The sequence below is a fragment of the Neodiprion virginianus genome, chromosome 6, assembly GCF_021901495.1.
Source record: "Neodiprion virginianus isolate iyNeoVirg1 chromosome 6, iyNeoVirg1.1, whole genome shotgun sequence".
Taxonomy (NCBI): domain Eukaryota; kingdom Metazoa; phylum Arthropoda; class Insecta; order Hymenoptera; family Diprionidae; genus Neodiprion; species Neodiprion virginianus.
This window is the reverse complement of record NC_060882.1, coordinates 26,471,295-26,492,791: the sequence shown is the minus strand read 5'-3', so window position 1 is coordinate 26,492,791 and position 21,497 is coordinate 26,471,295. Positions and strand designations below refer to the sequence as shown.

General features: G+C 40.0%; 4 protein-coding genes across 8 annotated transcripts; 2 read left to right on the top strand and 2 right to left on the bottom strand.

Annotated features, from left to right (window-relative positions):
- The first annotated feature begins 1,202 nt into the window (after window positions 1-1,202).
- On the top strand, window positions 1,203-6,041 carry LOC124308216 (solute carrier family 25 member 44). Of its 2 annotated transcripts, none has more exons than XM_046770710.1 (5): window positions 1,203-1,513; window positions 2,501-2,811; window positions 2,901-3,205; window positions 3,274-3,460; window positions 3,538-6,041. In XM_046770710.1, exons 2-5 carry the CDS (start codon window positions 2,637-2,639, stop codon window positions 3,855-3,857), a joined length of 987 nt encoding a protein of 328 aa, XP_046626666.1. In that variant the 5' UTR covers window positions 1,203-1,513; window positions 2,501-2,636; the 3' UTR covers window positions 3,858-6,041. The 2 variants fall into 2 exon arrangements, with proteins under 2 accessions (XP_046626666.1, XP_046626667.1); XM_046770711.1 differs by lacking the exon at window positions 1,203-1,513 and adding an exon at window positions 1,675-1,921.
- A 213-nt stretch (window positions 6,042-6,254) lies between these two features.
- LOC124308217 (prion-like-(Q/N-rich) domain-bearing protein 25) lies at window positions 6,255-9,697 on the bottom strand. Of its 3 annotated transcripts, XM_046770713.1 has the most exons (7): window positions 9,562-9,697; window positions 9,386-9,447; window positions 8,318-8,458; window positions 7,551-7,679; window positions 6,701-6,844; window positions 6,498-6,620; window positions 6,255-6,392 (listed from the first exon to the last, which is right to left on the bottom strand). In XM_046770713.1, coding segments are annotated over exons 1-7 (672 nt in total). In that variant the 5' UTR covers window positions 9,564-9,697; the 3' UTR covers window positions 6,255-6,321. The 3 variants fall into 3 exon arrangements, with proteins under 3 accessions (XP_046626669.1, XP_046626668.1, XP_046626670.1); XM_046770712.1 differs by lacking the exons at window positions 9,386-9,447; window positions 9,562-9,697 and adding an exon at window positions 8,545-8,741; XM_046770714.1 differs by lacking the exons at window positions 8,318-8,458; window positions 9,386-9,447; window positions 9,562-9,697 and adding an exon at window positions 7,752-7,925.
- An 11-nt stretch (window positions 9,698-9,708) lies between these two features.
- Window positions 9,709-17,797, top strand: LOC124308214 (prion-like-(Q/N-rich) domain-bearing protein 25). 2 transcript variants are annotated; one of them, XM_046770706.1, is made up of 7 exons: window positions 9,710-9,941; window positions 13,926-14,102; window positions 14,262-14,402; window positions 14,960-15,097; window positions 15,658-15,924; window positions 16,046-16,213; window positions 16,422-17,797. In XM_046770706.1, the coding sequence occupies exons 1-7, from the start codon at window positions 9,881-9,883 to the stop codon at window positions 16,484-16,486; spliced, it is 1,017 nt and encodes a 338-aa protein (XP_046626662.1). In that variant the 5' UTR covers window positions 9,710-9,880; the 3' UTR covers window positions 16,487-17,797. The 2 variants fall into 2 exon arrangements, with proteins under 2 accessions (XP_046626664.1, XP_046626662.1); XM_046770708.1 differs by lacking the exon at window positions 13,926-14,102 and having other exon boundaries at window positions 9,709-9,941.
- A 467-nt stretch (window positions 17,798-18,264) lies between these two features.
- On the bottom strand, window positions 18,265-21,373 carry LOC124308215 (teneurin-2-like). The gene is made up of 7 exons (XM_046770709.1): window positions 19,820-21,373; window positions 19,570-19,719; window positions 19,355-19,474; window positions 19,117-19,260; window positions 18,757-18,894; window positions 18,518-18,661; window positions 18,265-18,431 (listed from the first exon to the last, which is right to left on the bottom strand). The coding sequence occupies exons 1-7, from the start codon at window positions 20,013-20,015 to the stop codon at window positions 18,316-18,318; spliced, it is 1,008 nt and encodes a 335-aa protein (XP_046626665.1). The 5' UTR covers window positions 20,016-21,373; the 3' UTR covers window positions 18,265-18,315.
- Between the last annotated feature and the right edge of the window lie 124 nt (window positions 21,374-21,497).

Genomic DNA, 21,497 nt, shown 5'->3' with positions numbered 1-21,497 from the left:
ATACCCGCATCTAAAGCATCCACCGTGACAAGGGATTATTATTATTATTATTATTATTATTATTATTATCATTATCATCATCATCATCATTATTGTCGTCGTTATTGTGGTTGTTGTTGTTCTATCCTTCCAATGGAATAATATCGTGCGCAGTGCAAATGGATCAGACTAAAGTAATTAACTTTTTCAATTTTTTATACGATAACGGAGTTTCACATGTATATCATATTATTGAGAACTGTGAAATAAATTCGCGGCATTTTTGATTCCGTGGGCCGCAGGAGAAATATTATTGAAAGGTTTTGTAAAACATTGAATACGGAGCTTTTTTTCTACCCCAGATATGTACAATGGCTAATGCAAAGTAAAAAAAAAAAAAAAAAAAAACTTTCAGGTTTCACAAATCGAATGCGTAACTGGTTCAAGATGGCGACCAAAGGGTGTGAGAACTATATACATTAAGGCATGCTAACAGATGACTCTTTGATGCATCAATTACTGTCTCAGCTGTGTTTTCAACGCGTGTTTATTTCACGTAAATCAGCCATCATAGCTCAGATGTATTAGTTAATTTTTCAGTTTTGAAAACTGCGAGGTGAATGAGTTACTCATGTACGCCACAATATGAGTAAAAGGGGCTTCCAGATCAATCTATTTTCCCCGACGAGTTAGCTCCCAACGCTTCCTACTTTTTTTACTTTTTACTTACCTAATTGCTGATTGCATTGTCTATGAAGTGCTGCCTCTCGATAACGCGAGATCTTCACTGAGCGCTTCGGAAATCCAATAATATGTCGCTGCAGACCTTCGATGGAACATTTTTTTCTAGTGTACTTGCCGCGAAATTCTACTGAATGTATTGATATGAGCAGAAAACCTCGACATGGTTCTCTCCGTAATGTGAGCTTTTAAGAGGTTACACAGAGACAGTCCATCGCAAAACCTTTCGAAATTTGTGACCTTGCTTGCCATCGGGAACAAAAGTAAACGAGGTAAAACAGTTCTCTGCGCTGCCCGTTATAGCACGAATCACAAACACAGTGTTAACTTTCCGGCGATCGAGCCGCTTACGATTACCGACCGAGAAAATTCAGCAGTAGGTCATTTGTAGCTTCTTCATTGTACACCAAAGATTTTTCGGAACGCCTCAAGAACGGCGTAAAAAGAAATTGGTGCGATAATGGAGTGGGGGCGGTAAGGATTTCAGCTGATATCGTTTCATGGCTTCTGCTTGGCTTCTGCTTGCTCACGGTCCTCACGAGTTTCACCACACGGGGAAATGGGGAAAGCACGTCGATGCGTTCGAGTAATCAGTGGCTAGACTCAATGCGGGTCAAAGTTCACGAAGTGAGCTCAAGAGTTTGCGGGAGAAATGATCGTGGTGTTGGTGCGCGTTGACATTATCTGTTAAACTGGCTGAATCGAGAGCCAAAAATTACGAGTTTACGTTCAAGCTATACTGGGCAGAATCCAAACCTACTCGTAATCGCATTACCCGTAGTATTACATCACCGTGAGTATCAACATGCGTGGCTGCTACGATAACGCGAAAAATGTCATCATTCTCGTCCATTCAATTGCAACGGTTCGATCCGGCCAGCGATTTGTTGGTTAGGTTCGAACTTCGAGTTTCTGACCTTGAACTAGTTTCCGCCAGATCATTTAAACAGAGTGCATCATCGTTCTACGCCGCCTCCGTTACTATGCAGCAATAACTAACTGCAGTCCCGCTTACTAATTTTTCAACAATTTTCTCCACCCTCTGTCCCAGAAACACGTGGTTAATTTTAGCTCCTATCAACGTTTACCCAACTGTTAATACCTTCTCGTCAGAGCAAGCCTGCAAAATTTCTCAGATCCACACCTCTCGCCTACTTTGCAAGATCAAATTGCGACGACGACGACTTGTTTATTATCTGGTGTACTTGAACTATTATTAAATTATTACGTTGTATCTAATCTTCTGTTGAGAGGTGCCGAAGCTTATTTTCGGCACCTGTGGCTGTTAAGAGTAATTCAATCGTTCTGTAAAATTGTGAATACCATTTGGATCGTGGAAAATTGACTCGTAACTCTTGATTCCTTGTCAGCAGACACTCTGCAGATAACTAATCGATTACATTATCAGGCAGTAAATAGTAGCCTATGGACTCTGCTTAACACTAGTCTGCCTTGAACATGATTTTTTTTAATCAATTTATCGAGCTAGATTAACGCATGAGTTCCCGAAGGGGTTACTCTGCCTGTAGGACAAACTCTGCCAGCTCTTCGTAATCTCAACCATTTATCATAATGATTATTTTAATGTCACGAACAAAGCACATGTTCCTTTATCTTTTTCTGAATCACGTTACCTAACGTCGTTTGAAATCACGGTTTCGCACGACCAAGAACATTGCTTGCTTAGCTAATATTTTTCTCAAATAAAAAGAATCTAATGCTCTACAATTTTACTCGCTAATCAGCCACTGATTTTTGTCATTTCAATTTCTATTTGCAGGTTAGTAGTGGGTAGTAATGCCCAGGGCGTGTTAGTGAGATGTGCCAATTTAGGCTGCCCGATAAATCCTACCGACCTTTAGCCGGGTCTGCGCTGCCGTCAATATTGTCATCTTTGGTTAACAAAGCACTGCAAGATGTCAGCGGTGGAGGCACCACAGTTTATTCGCACCATAGAGTGGGACATGATGGACAAGAAGAAATTCTTCCCTCTCAGTATGCTGTCGTCGTTCTCGGTTCGATGCTGCCTTTACCCACTGACAGTGATAAAAACACGGTTGCAAATCCAAAGAAAAAACCATATGTACTCAGGTAAAATCTTTCAGAGCAATCAGATTTACGAAACGTAGCGTTAATCGAGGCCTCGATATCCATGAAAAACGAACAATTTTTCTTTTCAGGCATGATAGATGCGTACAAAAAGATCTACAAAATGGAAGGGTTCGGAGGACTGTACCGAGGCTTCTGGATAAGTTCTGTCCAAATAGTGTCAGGGGTATTTTACGTCTCGACATACGAAGGCGTACGACATCTTCTGAGACAAGACCCGTTCACTGCGCAACTAGATTCACGGATAAAGGCTCTGATTGGCGGAGGCGCCGCAAGCGTAGTTGGTCAAACGATAGTTGTGCCATTTGATGTCCTCAGTCAGCATTTGATGGTCCTTGGCGTTAGTACGAAGCATGGAAAACTTGTTGTAGATAAAGTAAGGATCTCCTCTTTGCTCATACTCTTTGCATATTAGAATTTTCTGATTTTATTACTACCCCACAGATGGGAATGAACCCCTTAGGACTGACTTTGGATCCTGGAAGGTCGAGAGCATTCATCGCTGCGGAAATAGTCAGATTAATTTATCAGCGTGACGGTCCGAAGGGATTTTATCGGGGCTACGTCGCTTCACTGTGCGCTTATGTCCCGAACAGTGCGCTTTGGTGGGGATTGTACACGTTCTATCAAGGTGCGTAATACAAAATTAGTAACAATCAAGCTATCTGTATAATCCATAAGATAATAATACCTTACTTTCGTTTTCAGATGAAATGGTACGAGTTCTGCCTGATTGGGTTTCACATTTGTTGATCCAAGCAGTTGCCGGGACGATGGGCGGGTTCACGACGACGGTGATAACGAATCCGTTGGACATAGTGCGTGCACGACTGCAAGTTCAAAGGCTAGATTCAATGTGTAATGCGTTTAAAGTGCTCTGGGTAGAAGAGGGTCTCCAGATGTTCACCAAAGGACTTTCCGCCCGTCTAGTGCAATCGGCTTGCTTCAGTTTTTCCATCATATTGGGATACGAGACCATCAAACGGGTCAGCATCAACGACGAGTACAAGAGCTTCGTTAGGTGGTGAACGATCGATAATCTTGCAACTTATTTCGCTCAGGGTAAAGTAATGCTCTAGACTTCTGAGTCGAGGAAGATACTGCAAGAATCACAATACACGTTCTGTTCATCAGTTATTCAGTTTAATTGTCAAGCGACTTAATGACGGATATTATTTGGGATAAAAAATTGACGGATATAAATTTAAAGATATTTTTTATCCGCAGTGAAAACCATTGTGTAAATATTCATAGTGAAAATTGTATGTCTTATTGTATTATTTGAAGGAGATGCAATATCGTTGTTTATGTCAGATATATAGTAACAGTAATAATAATAATAATAATAATAATGAAAGAAATAATAATAATACGTTATTAGTAGTTACTACTAATTTGATACTTTGAACAAACAACTGAATGAGCAATGCGAAAAAAATTCTGGTTTGGAATAGAATAATTTTACGCGACAATGTTAGTCACAGGTAATGAGTCCAAACTGTTGATTGCGTCGATTGTATATAATAATTCCTAAGTCTGGAAGAATACCTATTTAGTGTACAAATATAGCGCCGAATACGAGTAATAAACTAATAACAAATTCTGATGTTTCAATTTTTGTAATCAATTTTAAAACACGTTGAGCATGAAATCATCAGAACTTTATACTAGACTGATGGTGCAACGGTATACCAAAAATGTGACCACTGTTTAGATAAGATATTATATATCTACTAACACGAACGATGTTAATTCTGTTTCGTCGGATTCAGGCTTGTAATATTACTACGTGCTATGTCCTAAATTAAATTAAAATAATCATTTTTATTAAATTAATTTATTCAACTACAGTATTCATCTAATGTTAACGTTAAATTAAGTACTAATTAGCTGACAGTTTATGGATGTTGTGGCATGCGCGCATCAATGATGACGGTGAAAATGCATTTCATTGCTTTACGTCTAATATTTGCTTGTCTCGTCAGTCTAACCGTTGGAATACGCTTTCATTTTCCTTTTCACCCGTCTCGAATGAAAAATATTCAAAGTTAGAACGAATGGGTTTTAAGTTGCCAATTTCCTTCCTTCTCTTTTTAACTTAAAAAAGTAGCCTGTTTATTCAACTTGTCTCAAACCCATGACGACCTTGAGTTCCGGAAAAGTTGAACGATTATCAACTTGCCAATTGAATTGTAAATTTTTTTTTACCCATTCTGAAGATCAGATAAAGAAATCATCGTACGTACAAGGCCGAAAATTCGTACACGACGAAGCCCGGAAGTGGCTTGATCCCATTATAAATAAGTGTATTGTCGCTTCGCTTAGGAACGAATGAAATACTAATAAGAAAATAAAAAACTGTGTTGCATACGGGATGGATAAGCAATGTTGATTATGATTCATTCGCAGAGATATGGTAATGCATAAGATAAATGTGTAATGTAGAAATGCGTCATCGTCAACGTCGTTGTCACCACAACATGGAAAAACGATGACGAACTTGTTAAAGTTTTAATCAATGACTATACCTCGATTTAGGCTGGCCCTGACGTTGATATGAACTACCGATGCATATAACCGTGTGCGCAATGAGATGATTTATAATTTTTGTTGATATATTTCGGTTTGGAAACTACGGAGAGAGTTTCAAATAGGTATTTATATAAATATATACATTTATATAAATATAATAAAAGTATAAAATTATTGTTCAATGTGGTAATAAGGTAGTATTTTTGCTTCCGTGCGGAGTAATAAAATAATATTTAGTCTTGTTTTCAAGTCACGTGCAATGTTCGGTCGTTACACACATATATATATATATATATTTTTTTGTTATTATTGTATGTTTCGTTATATGGATCAAAGTGAAGCGATTCATTTAATTTATATGAAAATCAACGAACTTTCGTGTATACATAATCAACACCTAAAACATGAACTTTCTCTTTATATAATAAAGATGTGATCAAATTATAATTATTGCTATATTTTTACCAGGCTCACTTTACCAATTTACGTATCTGTCTATACAAGTAAGTCATAAAAATCAATATTCGCCACGCACTCCTACGTATTTCTGTCAAATGAATCAACCCCGCTTAATTAAAAGTGTAGCGAATTTAATTTACGCCATAATTTATGATTAATTGTCTTTTCAGTGTACTATTTTTATCTGTACAAATTATAAAAAAATCTTAATAATAACAGAATCCTGCTGACTTATCGATTAGCGCCAGCTTATTCCCTTGTAGAATGCTTAAGCTCCGATTAGTGATTAGTGATTTGATGATTTTGTTATAAGTGTAATGACATTAATCTAAAAACTGCTGCCGCAAAGGCCAACAGTTCACGGTATAATAAAGCTAAGTGAGTTACGAAGTACGGATTAATTAATTATCTCTTCTTGCGATTTTTTTTTTCCAGGCAATCTTCGACGCTTTTCATCGGAGTTGCCAAAGTAGAGAAGTATGGTAAGAGAAGACAAGTTAATTACGTCAGATATTTTGTAAAGAACAAAAACACGACCGCCAGCATTGTTGCAGAATTGCTCGAGGCTCCGTCTGTAAGTGTAAAGCAAGAAAAAAAAGTAAGGATCTCAAACAGTGTTACGATAAAACTAAAGACGTGACAAATCGCAGCGAACATGCAAATAAGCTGATACTAACTGCAATATTTCGATGATTTCCCAGGCCTGCATTTGCAAAGTCTTTCTCTGCACTCGAGCAAATCTGGATCAGCTTTATCAGGCGAAAAGCACTGATAATCCGCCTCGCAGGTGTCCAACACGCCTTCGGATGAGAATTTCAAATCACAACGATAATTCACTGTTGGCATATTATAAGTATAAAATGACTGGTGCAACATTTACCTGAAGATTTGACGCATGTTCCGGTCGTCAAGGTGAAATGGTGGCTAGTCAAGCATTGGCAAAGACCATTTATGCACAGAGCACGCTGCAGAGAATCGGTGCAATCGTCATTCCTTTGGCAACGATCATTTTCCGCTACGGGCCCTGAAATAAAAGGTTCCCAATTGAAAATAGGCGAATAAAAATCATGCCGTTTGTGTAATTACACACACAATCCAAAATTATTACACGGGCAATTGAGGTAGTTGATAAACTCGAATCGGCACTTTTCTAATTAATTATATCAATATATTCCTAGAAATTTTTTTTTTAATTATAACATAATAACTTGGATATGAATTTTTAATTTCAAGGTGTTTTAAATTTAAGAAAAATCCATCAGAATTGATCGATTTCATTCTAACTTGGCTTATTTTGTTCAGTCAACCATTTTCCACAACTTCACCGGGACACAATTTTTTTACAACGTTTTCCTGTCCAATATTTAATTTTCAAAGATTACTTGGACAGCAATTTGGATTAACGAATCGCACTATTCACCTGAGCGTTGGTGAAAAAAATTAGTTGTTACGGTGAAATTGTAGAAAATAGTTAGCTAAACAAAACAAGCCAAGGCAAAGCGGAATAGATCAAATCTGACGGATTTTTCTTATTGTTAATACATTTAGAAATGATAAATTCATATCCAAGCTATTGCTTTTTAAGATTTAATTTTAAGATTTTTTGTCGGGAGATTCAAAGGAAGTTCTGTCGCTTCACGTGTAGATAAATTTTATTGATATCCAATGTGCGGTTATCGCGTACTTACTCTGTTTTTCTTGAACAAATTAGCTTACGCACAGGCACTTACTTGGAAGGCAATTTGAGGAGTTCGATATATCAACCGTGAAGGCTTCCTTGCAAGCGCAAACATTTTGTTTGCATTCCGCATTAGACATGCCCGTGCAGTTTACATTGCTACTGCAATGAAGACCGATGGCTGAAAAGGAAAATATTATTTAATTCATAACAAATGGAAAATAGAAGCAAAAGATGATTACTCGTTGCTCACTTTTTAATTCATCTACCGTCGCAAAAACACGCGACACCTTACATACACAGTTTTTTTTTCCGTCCAGAAAAGATAAAGGTGTACGTTCATCGGGATTTCTCATCGATTACAAGGATCAATTTATCATTAACATTAATAGAGATTACACTACAGCAGGAACAATTTTATAATTCTCGAAATAGAAGAAAACGTTAGTTACTCGAATGATATCAATGTATTATAACATGTTATACAACGTATGTAACGTATATTTACAGTAATTAAGTTGTAGATAATTGGTATACAGGAATGTCACGTCTATTAAAATGTCTCAAGGTTTCATCGACGTTTATGTAGAAAAAAAAAGAAAAAATAGTCCATAACGATATCGACTGGTTAAAAAAAAAACCAGTTAGTTACTGCAAAAGATAACTGACCAAAATGACTTTGAAAAACAATAATTATCCGGCAAATTGAAAAACGTAACAATCGATACCGGCATAACTCGATTATCTTTTCAGGGGTTTTAGGCCGAGCCTTTAGCACATACGAAATGTCTGTATAATTCATAGAATTGAAAAACTCACTTGGAATGCAGGCGCTGAAGTCTGGAATGGGTAGATAACGCGGTTCGCATCGGCAGGTGCTTTGGGCTAGGCAAAAAGCGTTTTGGATGCAATGATAATCCTGCTCGCAGCTTTCCCCAAATTTCGCAGTGCCGTATTCGCCTGGAAGAAATATATTATCTGGGTCACACACGGTGATAGATATTTGACGAAAACGAGGCAGATCCGGGAGGGCGTTTGAAACTCACCCTGCCCGCAAGTCGGCTGACTAAAACCGACGAAAACGACGAAGAGGAACGCGAAATATGGCAAAGACGATGGCATTTTCTTTGTTATTTAATCTTTTTAATTGTTATTAGAAGGCGTGCGGGAAGGTATATCAGGTATGTTACTCTTTTAACGCGTGACTGCGAGTTGCGTGGATCCAGAGAATGGCCACGCCAAGAGTCAACCGATAACGTTGATAAGAAGTCATACCTTTATCTCTCGTACACGCATCGCTGTTACACTCTTCACTACGTACCAAAAGAGATTGCCTGTCGTTGTTAGTTAGTCGTTGAAGCTGCTGCTGCTCAAAAAGCTATTTTTACGTCACCGTATTTACGCGTGTATAAAATGCTCCCTGAAATCGAAAGCTTCACAGTTTCCGGAAGATTAAAGAACACTTCCAAAGACGTATTTGAAAATACTTTACTTTCACGATGAAGTCGAACACTTTTAGGCCAAAAATTCACGACTCGTAGAATTGAAATCGAAACCGTGTAGAAATGAATTGTTGTAAAATTAACTTGATCATCGGGCTAAGCGAAACAGTAATTGGGTTTTAAAAAATTTCGCGCAGCATCGTGTGGAGAATGAAAGAGCAAATTTTACTCAAAACTGCAGGAAAAAAAGCATGTCAGGTTTTGTGGTAAAATGTACTTCCTAGAATGCAGAATTTACCGTAGAAAACTGCTGTGCGGAGAATTAAATCTGCTACATTTGTAACAAAAGAAAGAAAAAAAAAAATATAGTAAAAACCCCGATGTGTTTCCATTTTCCTGCAGTTTTGAGTAAAATCTGCTCTTTTTCATCCATCTGTTCGCATACCTACGCCCGTCACTCGGTAATAGTTCAAACTTTGCGAAGATCGATCGCATATCGTCCTTTTCCTACAACAAAACCAGAAACAAATATCCGACTACATAACTAATTCCTGTATTTGACAATAGACCGGTCCTTGGATTCTCGATAGTCGGGGATCCAATCGTCATATACACACATACATATACACACGTAGAAGAGGAAAAGATCCGGAGACCAATTCTGGTGGGGAGAGTCTTTGTGAAGAAAGTAGGTACGCGTATCGGTGGTGGGGGTGAAGTGTAGGTTCCAGCCGTTGGTGATGACTCCGAAGAACCGGCGTCGGTTCTTGCGTTACCGTCTTTGGTCCCGCGTGGTCGTTCGCAATAGGATTCGATCATTGCTGTCACCAACAGCCGATCGCATTAAAGGAAACCGATCGCAATACGGGGTGGAAATTTGACCGTCTGACGTGAGGGAAGGTTTTACCACCGGTGAGAAAAACGACCCTCTGCATTAAGGATGAAGTACCTCGTCTGGACCGCCGCGTTCGTCCTCCTCCTCGACCTCTCAATTTCGCTAGGTAAATTAATGCAATTATTTATACGCTATTTTCGCATCAAAACCAAAGCTCTCGAATCCTTTGCGATTATTCTTTGACAACAATTTCTGCTTGTTTGATCGTTGCTGCGTACATACGTATAAGGCTATTTGTTTCTTGTGGTTTGCGCTTGTTGCATCTGTATAACGCGAGAGAAAAATGATGAAAAAAAAAATGCAATGTGCTTGTACGTGTACTTTTAATGCAAACTAGGCCACGTGTTGCGGCTGGAATTTCTCACACCTATTCGTATAATTGCGCTGATTCGTTTACTTATTTATTATGAAAGTAATTACATATTTGTCTCGGGATTCGCAGACCTTCTTACAACTTTATCCGAGCTGTGTTGTCGATAAAGGTACTTGAACGTTCGAAAAACGGTAACGTCGATCCGTGACGGTATGCGAGGGCATTCGGTACACATTTACTTGTATCGATACGTTGCGTGTAATGTACCGTCTACGTAGAAAAATACACTTCTTATGGAAGTAGCAAATCGTACAAAGAGAGTATTACAGCACAGCGAGAGACCTGTTCTCTGTTTATTTATACGAAACCGAGCAGCGATCGGGGCACGGCGGTATTTGTGTTATGACTGTACAGCCATACCGAACGATTTCTGTACCCAGCACCATAGCTGAGCCAATTACCCATAGCGGAATTACATCGCAGGCTTAGACTCGGAGGAAGTAATTACCCGACCGTTGTACGTGATATTGCATTACCCACATTCGAGCATCGCGAAATTCGTACGTATAATCTGCGCTGAAAGTATGACGGGGAGAAAAAGAAACACCCCGTGGTTTTTGCAATAATTCGCTTACTCCGATCCTCGAAGGAGTCTTTTTTTTTTTTTTTCTTACAACTTCGTTGCAGGGTCCGCACATCCGGTTTTCTCGCTATCTACATTCGACCCAGGGGGGGAGCAATAAGAGTGCGAATAAGAACGACGAGTAACGTTGCTACGTGTTTGAAACGATTTTGCACAACGCGTAGGTTCCGAAGTTATATATATACGATAAGATCGCGATGCACGTTGAAAAACGATAACGATTGTGTGCCGACATGTCTTACCGTGCAATAAACTATAGATAAAACAAAGGTAATAGACGCACGGAGCATTCAATGCCGTTCGTGATGTGGTATAATTATAAACTACGTCTAATATCTACCTGCGAAAACTCGATTCTGTTCTCTGACGAAATTTAGAAAGCGAAAATTATTGCAGACAACTGTAATGACCGATTTTCCAATCTATGACCGATCTGCGCCAATCGCGTATAGAAATCTGATTTAGATTGGCCGCGATTGCGTACGATTAGAAAATAAATATTCCCAGCTAAACGTCGGATCGCGAAGGTTTTTCGCACTTGGTGATGAAAAATATTCAACATCGCGCTATTCGCGCACGCGAATTCAACGAAGCGTTCAAGTCCTTCTTCCTTTCTCCATTGTTTCCACTTTGTCGCGGTTATACGTAGATATACCACCAATACGTGTACGCACGCATGCATACGGGATCGTTTATATTGTTATAACACATTTACGTACCCACATGTGGTTACACAGATGGAAACGCGCGCAGTTTTGTTCCACGGCGCGTTCCTTTATCGAAATAAAAAATTTATTCATCTCGCAGACGGCGTTCTCGCCCGTGTAATGCGAATATATTATATTATGTGCCGTATCGTTACGTAACTCCGAGATCAATTGGAAATCCATCGACTTTTGAAATTCGTCCGCTATTGTTGGTACCGCGGTAAATGTAAGCCTGTCGGAGAATACACAAACACTGACTCGTGCCTCAAAGGCTCTTTTATCAGATATACGTGTACACACTCAAGAATGACATTGGATGCCGAGCCGGGCTGGTGTTTTATAATATTCGAGAATCTTATCTTTCCTCGCGCGTTACGAGGATTCGCCATTTCGCGTCGCTGGAATTTATTGAGAATTGACGTTCGCATTGTATACATATAGTGTATAAATTCGAAACGAGCTCCAGAAATTGTTTCGAGTAGATGTAAAAAATTCGTTAATGCCAGAGGTGGTAAAATTTCTACAACAAATGTATACGGATGATTGTAATAACTTGGATAAATCGTACAAGCTGCTCGCTGTTTCGATCATTTTACTATTACCGATTCATTCAGAAATTCTCGCATCGCTCGTTTCGAAACGGAAATGAAAACGCGGGCATATTTCTAACTTTCCGTTCGGCAAGCAGTGAATCATTGCAACTTGTATCATCTTCGACACTGATTGTGAGTCATTGCGGCTGTGGGAAATCCTGGAATATAAACATGAAATTCGTATGACCAAGATCCTACGACACGCGTAATTCACTTTTGTTATTTCAACATGTATCGTCATCGTCATAATCCAAACAGCAGGTCGCATTTTCGCGATACAAAAAATCGCTTTACAACTCGCAGTTACTTTGATGCGAAAATTTCCATAATAATTCTTACGATCGCAGAATTTGCTATTTCGCGAGTCTCGAGAGCGAGGTGCGTGAATGGATTGCAAATCGAATTGTGCAAGGATACTTGCCGGTGCCGAAACTGCGTAAAACACAACCAGGAAACCGACTACCGGCTCACTTCACGTCATCAGCCAAAGTCGGATCGTTGATCGGTTCGCGGAAGCTCAAACAGCTTGTTACTCATACCCGTTTCAGATTCCACAGTGTATAAATGAACGGCAATGCAAAAGGGAAACACGACGATCGGCTACGGAATCGACCCGTATACACGGTGTACAAAATCGGTATCAATCCCAGTCGTTCCGATATGGAATAAATATCAACGAAAATGCAGCTGATCGTCAGTCAAGTCAGATCGGAATACGCGATGCACTTGAAACGAGTTCGACGAATCGGGGAACAAACAACCGCCTTGTGAGCTTTCGAGAAAATCGGAAATCATTACGCGATATATCTAGAGTTCGGGAGAAGTTTAATCTCTTTGTTGGCTGCTCGAACACCGAGCACTTTGCCCCTCTTTGTTCACTCTTTCTCACTTTCCTTGCCTCTTCGAAGCATTCCGTAAGCGTAGCTCGTGTTTCATTCACAGGTTTAATTCATACTACGAAACCCTTGACCGTCGAGATATTCGCCCGGCTTTTTACGAACTCGAATAAAAGCTGACCGGAAACTCGTTTGCAGGCGATTCTAAATGCCCAAGAGCTGTTTTACTATACGGTATATATTTGCTTGCCATTTTCGAATTCTCCGAATAACCAAGTTTTATCCGATATCTCACCGATCGACTGTCAGCATTCGCCAATTCGGTCTCTCTCTCTCTCTCTCTCTCTCTCTTTGCATTTATTATACAAACACAGCGTTTGGGTTGTAAGAATTTATACTACCTACACCGTCGAAAATTTCCGTGACGGAACTTCCTACACCGTGTTGAAAGTTTTGTTCAAATACAATAAATTTACCATCGGGTAATTAAATAAATACAAATTACTTTTTTGCATTTTTCTTATAAGCTTTAGTAAAATTAATAGTACTTTACGTCGCTACGCCGAATTTCTAAATTTGCAAGCTCGTTTCGTAACTTGACAATTATTTTGTACGGTAAATTCGTCGTAAATTAGCAGTAATTATTTTTAACAGCGTAGCGATTAGAAATGGTAATTTGCTAAAATAAGGAAACGCGGTGTACCGGCTGAAATAATTGCAACTCCGTTATTTCCAACGAATCTATTACACTCATAGGTTTTTATGCGTCCGACTTGTGCCGATGACTAATATACGCAAAGAAGCGCCAGCAGCAAACTAACTCTTCCGCTTTTTCAGCAGCTCTGCCTGTGTCTTGATCGTTTGTTGCGTCCTTCTCCATGCCTATACGTGCACACCTGTTACGCCTCTGTGTTCCGTTTTGTCGCCTGTCCGTGTCGTCGAACGTTTGAACTATCAGATAATAGCGTGTACAAGACGAGGTTGATTGATTGTTGCAGACTTCGTCGACATTCCCTGCAAGGACAACAATGGCTGTAAAAATATGATCGAACCGCCTAGCACAGCTAGATGCGACGACGGTCATTGCAAGTGTTTAACGACTAACGGGGTGCAGGTTAATTGTACCGCTGGAATGATAAACGGCAGCACGGAAGCCGGTCAGAGAAATGGTCAGGGTACGTGATGGAACAAGGAAGACCTTGTCGACGCAGGATATTGACTGCGGAAGGAGACGATCGATCGTCGAAATGATTTTCATCCCCGTTACTTTGACCCCCTTGAAATCACCGCTGGTCTCAGCCGTGCGATTAATTAAAATTTCTTTCAAATTTCAGCCGGATTGATAGGCCACGTGTGTAATTTGGACAAGGAATGCAGCGTGTCGGACATTAACGCCCTTTGCAACACGACGAATAAGCAGTGTGCTTGCAAGTCGGGATTTTTCGCTTCGGAAAATAACGACAAATGTCTAGCCGGTGAGTCATTTGGAAAGCACTGCGATTCTGGCTGGTGTTTGCGTTGTCAGCCAAAATTTTTTTCCCCCCGTCTCATACCGTGTTTCTATTGGTAACGAAACTCTGTGTGAACGTTCACTTTTATGCGAGCACGTTTGCACTACACGTCTGCGAAATTGGATAAGAAACGAAAATATAAAGGGGAGAACACGGACTGTGCAGGTATTTGAAACAGCATCGCCTGTCGATTCCTGATTGTTATTGCATACTTCAAAGATTTATAATGAATTTTTTGGCTTTAAGAATTGTACGACAACCTCTTCTCGGCTGGTGTTACATGTAAGACGCGTTACGTAACTCACAGGTTGCGCAAACGGTCTTTAGATCGTATAAACGCCACATTTTTATTGTTTACTTTACAGCAGCCTGTCGGTATAGGCGTGTGTGTGTGTCGTATCAGAGGAATTGAATTAGCCGCATTATAGACCGAAGATGGCGATTAAATCTTAGCTCTTCGTTACAGCGACGCATTCCTCAAGCGTTCGTTAAACTTATCGTTGAAATTGTTCTTCATCCAGGAATGGGTTACGGCGAATCTGGATGCGTGGAGTCCGTACAGTGCCGGGCTCTGACTTCAAACACAACGTGCCTCGAAGGAGTTTGCAAATGCCGTGAAAACTACCACTTCGAATCCAAAGCATGCTGGATGAATAAAGGTGAGTAACGCCGTGAGCCAAAGACTTTAATGTATTCTGTATTGAACTGTATCCTGAGTTGCGGGGAGAAAGAAAAGGAAGATAAGAAAATTAAAAAAGGAATGGATCGTGCAACGATGTGTATAATATACATATAAACGGATCCAGTTACACGGGCACATGTCCATAAATTGTTATTGAAAACCTGTCACTTCAGACAATGGCCAGAAAAATATCGCCTTTCCAAATTATGCGGTTATTCCAACTACACGGACGCGTTATTCTTATTCTTTTTCTTTATCGTACCGCGAAACGTGACGCATGAATACCACGTCGGAATATCGCAAGGTTTCGCAACGATCATTCAGGCAAATCTCTCACCGAAAAATTATGCTGCACTAAAGAACCGAGCGAATCACATTACTCACTAATCGTCGTAACGATCAATTCCTTTCTTTGGTCTGATCGGTCATCTGAAATACCCGGACGTCGAAGTCACTCTCAAGTCCAACGATCACCATCCTGATGATGTTTCTCCTGTCGTTGTTTCAAATACTTAATGATTTTGTGTCCTTTCACAGATATCGGCGCATCTTGCACAGCCACAGAGGAGTGTCTTAACGTAGCTCAGGCCGTGTGCGATCATCAGAACATCTGCAGCTGCCCGTCGGACAAGGTTATTCATCCGAATGGTACCGAATGCCTTTCCAAGGCATCGAAGATCGAGGATCAATGCGTGGAATCCATCCAGTGTGATCACCTTGGGGGCGTCTGTTTGAACGGACGTTGCCAGTGTCCTGAGCACCACCATCACTCGTCGGCGACGAACGAGTGCCAAATGACCAAAAGTACGCCGAGCCGATTGGTTGGCAGAAAAAAGAACCTTTCGTCACGATCGAATATACATAGATCATAGATTTTTTTCCAATTGCATGAATAAATATCGGATGATCGATTTGTCGATTTCAGAGGTCAACGATGCCTGCGAGACCGATCACGATTGCTCCCAGACCCATCACGATGATGGCAAACTTGATCTTAAGTGCATAGACAAGGTCTGCGCCTGTGTTCAGGGCTTGCACTATGATAACGACAAGGGCATGTGTGTCGACGAACGAAAATCAGCGGCTAATCGATGTAAGCAGGATTGATATTTGCTTGGAGAGAGTTAGCTGAAAGAACGCAAAAGAATCGATTTCGTTTAGAAGCGATATCGAGTATTCGTACGATTATTGATTCGAAAAGTCGACTCTTCTTCCCTTTTCGCAATGTTATCTAAATCCACGCGGATGATTCTATATCCTTATGAAATATTCAAGTATATTGTACTTTTTCTCTGTTACAGTGATCAGCCTCGGAATCTTCGCAACGTCCTTCATGTACTTTGGTCTTCTCGCTGCAATATTGTGAAAAATTCATTACAGATACTACAAATCGCGTTTAATTATCATCTAGGCTACATGCGATCGCAGCGTTAATCATATGTTATACACACGGGTTGTGTAGCTGTAGAATGATTATAATATTTCATACAGGGTGTACTAATCGATGTTTACACTTTTATAAAACGTATAAAGACAATTATTCTCGAGAGCGATATGCGGAAAAGAGCTGTGAAAGTTGTATCGAAGTACCGCGAGATTAATTGGCGTGGAGTCAGATTTATCTACGGCGAGAAAGCCTGATCGCCGAAATTTTCAATTAAACTTAATCCCGTTTTTTTTTTTGTTTTTTAAATTCTCACGATTTTTTACCGTATTCCATTGAATTTGCCAAAGTTTCTTGCCGTTGGAATTATTGTTATTCGTGTTTTTTCCTTTAAAAAAAAAAAAAAAAAAAAAAAATGTGAAAATTGTGTAAGAAAACTTGCGACGCGAGGTGCTGGAAATGAATAATATTTAGACGAGGAGACGGAATTTTTTTTTTTTTAAACGTTTTGAAGAAGCAAGCGAGCGAAATAATATAAGCAAACTCAAACAAAGCTGTCATTGAATATTTCTTCAACGCTGAAGATATCGTTGCTTTATTTTTTCTGCATCGAAACACTTTCAGATATACACATCTGTCATGTTCATTCGGACTGTTGTATTTAAAATGTAACAAATATCATCTTAGTTAAACATCCACCCACATACTTCATACAGCAAAAAGCGAATAAGAGTTTCAAGTTCTCGATTCAAATTCCGTCACATACACCTATGTCAATGTAAAATTTACGAACACAATTTCTCCAATCAAAAAGTATACTTAAATTGATACGACGGTTCATGTACGTAGTTTCATACCTTGTTACCCTGCCAATATTAACACATCGAATTACGAATATTTGTATATCACACTTCATATGAATTCATATCGTCGTTACTCTATGTATGCTCGAGTAACTTTATCGTGATTTGTACATTCAACGTGATATTATTATAATGTAGTTTGAACGTGAAATTTGAATCTTACATTCCCTATTTACACCGGGTAAAATTTCGATTCATTACTTAAATTTCATCTATAACAATCACTGAGTAAAGTATATATATATATATAATACGTAGGCTTTATATTTTATTAGTGTACAATTTCCGTGTGAATTTCAGTGATTCGTGATATTCGTTGTCAGTTCTCCATTCGCAGGTAAATATTATTGCGTGTATACGCGTATAGATGTAGTTTTCTTTGTTTTCGTTTGATTTTTTAATAAAAATTGTGTAACAAAACGAGAAAAAAGCAGACAAGTATTTACTCAACGCAAACAAGAAGAGGAATAATAGATTGCAAAAACGATCCACGCCGATACGATATTGCAAGTGTTTGAAATCGTACAACACTCGTTCTGAAACTTGTCGCTATAATATTACGTAAAAGTTTATTTCTCTTTGTGTACAGTGAAACGTGGATTAAAAATATATTCTTACCCAAGTTATTGCTGGTATGAAATGGGAATGCGAATCCGTCCTTGTTTGTAAATGACGAAGGATGAAAAGTGTTACGCAAACGTTGACGAAGATTAATTTTTATCGCCATTTGAATTTCAGCGGTATTTAATGAGTAATATATTACGGGTTTAAGTCGGCAGGATGTTTTTAACAAATTTTTTATCTCCCTCGCACATTCTTGTCGAAAAAAATTGGCTTAAGTAATGTACGGGATAATTCAGGGTATACTTGAACGAGTCGATGTAAAAAAAATCAAACTTCACCCCAGCATTCGGAACGATTTACTCAACAAAATCTGTATAATATTTTTCACAATTCATCCAGAATTTCGTGCACAGCTGTCTTCGCTTCTGTCGGTAAGTAAGGCAGCAGAGTCGTCGCGAGTAGTTTAACCGATTCCGAATTAGATCTGGGCGCAACTCCGTCTAAAAATGAGCGTCTTAAATCAATGCTGTATCGTCCTAATTATAGCTAACGATAAATCAGCAAAAGCGAAAAATGATATAGTTACGTATGGCAACGCATCCAAAATCTGCAGCGGAATAAATGTATCCGATTTGACAGTCGCAGATGTTGTTGGAGCAGGTGCTGTATCTTCCAAACATCGCTGTACATTGCAAATCTTCCTGACACGCACTCGCCCAGTGATTTACGACTGAAATCAGGCGTTTTATCAGCCTCAAAACCGAAAAGCTTCGGCGAACTTTCTTCTTTTTATTTTTATTTTTCACCGCGAATAGATATATTCACCTGGTAAACAAGCGGACCGATCTTCGGAAGGCACGTAGCTCACGATGCAAGTGCAAGCTGAAATCCCTTGTCGCAAAAGCTCGCAGGACGTGTTAAAAGCCGCGCATTCAGCCGCGTTTTGGCAGGCGCCGCCCAGCGCTGAAAAAAAAATACAAAATGCCAACAAACTCTTTTTCTATAATTGAAGATTTTGAGAATCGAATACGATTCTTACGGACTTGGAATTGATTCCAGAAAAATTCGAATGGCAAAGCATCGATACAATGGAACTATTTTCTGGACCCAAAAGATCGATCCTTGGGTAAATCGATCCGGAATCGTTACAGGTCCATGAAAATCGAAGTAAAATTCCGCACTCGCCTGTTCTGCATACGGTCATTCCATCCTCTTCCCTCACCACCGCCTGATGTCCTTCTTTGCACTCGCAGAGACTACCAGAGCCTTGGCATTCCGCGTAAGGATCGGCACAGGTCGGATGATCATCGGTGCAAGTACCGCCGACAGCTTTCGTTGTTTCACGAGCAAAGATAAGGAAGCAATTTTTTGAATATCCTTCAAAGCTGCAGCAGGATTCAATAAACGTCGAAGAGATGCTCACCGACTCCACAACTGTCACCAAATTGGCTCGGCGAAAGACCCGCTGGACATTGGCAGGTTCCGTCGACGCAGCTTCCTTCGATGCAGGAAGTACCGTCAGCCTCGCATTCTTCGCCAATGTCTGGGAGCAAGAGGCAAGGTGAAAAAGAAAGTCGGATAATCGTGTTCCGATCAGCCGCGAGTTTGAGCTTCTTTGAACTAAGACGTCGCACTTACTTTTCGCGCACAACCGAGTTTCCGGATCCTGAGTGAAGCCTTCCTTGCACGCGCACCAACTTCCGGTACCGATCCAGCTATTCGTCTGGTTACAATGGGCGTTAGGATCGTAACACTCGTCTTGATATCTTTCGCAGACTCCGTCAATTCCTGCGAAAATTTATGGAAGTACACAGAGTCGGCGAGTAAAGATACTTGGATTTTCACTTTTCGGAGTTAGATTCCGCAAGCTCGGTTTATCTCTACTCACCGACTACGCATTTTGCATTGTCCATCGAAGGCACGTAGGGACTTATACAAGCGCACTGAAAATTCACGCATTCCAGCTGCCAGCTGTTGCACATCCAGTTGGACCAGCACTCGTCCCACAAATTAGCGTCGCTGGTTTTCGCCGCGAATATTATGCAGAAGACTATCAGAGTCTGCGAGCTTTTTCCCAACGCCATCGTGGATATCGTGCCGTGGTTTTAATTCCGACTGAATTAGTTCGCTCTCTTGCCAGAAAAAGCTACGTTGACCAAATCACTCCAAACCAGCGAAACACGCATATAAACTAGCCGAAAATCACGACGATGTAACTCGAGTCGCTGTTTCATGCTCAAATATTTTCGCATTCGTTGATACCATCGCTTATATATCTTCGGTGATGAAAAATTACAGATAATTCAGATTTGTCTAATCTCTGAATACTGATACGAATCCATTGTTCGCGCGACAGAAAATTAAGGCAGGTGCTGCACAGGTAAATTTCGCTCCTGAGGTTTACTCTAATTTTTTAGTTAAACAGGTACAAAATTAATTTTCATTTTGTACCTAGAGCTATATTTTTCGGTTGCGGTAAAAAATGAAAATAGATGAGGACTGAGCGGTAACCGGAAATAAAAATTTCTCTCAGTGTGATACCTGATCCTGACTGTGCGATGTAAGCATAAAACGCGCAATGCGTTTCTAATTATCGCCTATCGTACACGTCCAGTAACGCATATGTGAGGTAAAAAATACGTGGGTATGTATTACCCACATACAGGCACGAGCCAAACAGAGCGTACTGTTTGAGCCTTGAGTTCCACGGCATAACAAGCTAGTAGTTACAGTAAATATAGCGTTCATGGCCAGACGCCGAGATCCAGAGTCGAGCACAAGGGCCGGTACTCGATTAACTCCTATAGTGATTGAGAGCCAAAATGCCTTCTTTGAGGCCCAAATTACTCATCGTGATTACATAATCGGATTTTCATCTCACCGTAGAAGCGAGTTGATTCCGTTTAAGAAAAACGTAAACGTAAGACTAAATATCACGATTATACGAGGTGAGTTCTCTGAAGTAGAGAGAGAAAATTAAATAGTTTTAATTGTCGCAAGTGGTTTGGTTCAACTCGTAACCGGATCAAAGTTCGGACCAACGGCTTGTTAAAAATCCGTATACAAAAAGCGACGCGGAAATTTTAGGTACCATACTCGTAATTTGGGCAAGACATTCACCGCGAGATTCGTTCGTGAGATAAAAAGTAGACTCTTGTTCCTTTGGAACAGTGTTTTCAATGCCTACGCTATTCGGTAATATTTTCCTGACCTTAAGACTCGTCTGTATAATAAATGAGGCGAGCTGCCAATGATATAACAACGCTTATTAGCGTCTTTCCTTGAATTTAACATTATATTCATTAGCCTCGACATAATTTAAGCTTTTTGTGCCTGTTCGGTACAACATTTCAGAAAGAAGACCAACCGCGCGGCTCTTCGTCGGCGAAACTTAAACGTGAAAGCAAATTACATCGGATACTCTCGTTATAGGTTCAAGTGTCTTGAGCTCACGTCGGTCTGATTTAAAGTGGATAGACTGATCGTGAGAGGGAATTCGGCGTTCGATGTATCGAAATCTCGAGAAGGCGCTCCCTGCACTCCCATGATTGCACAATAATTTCCAT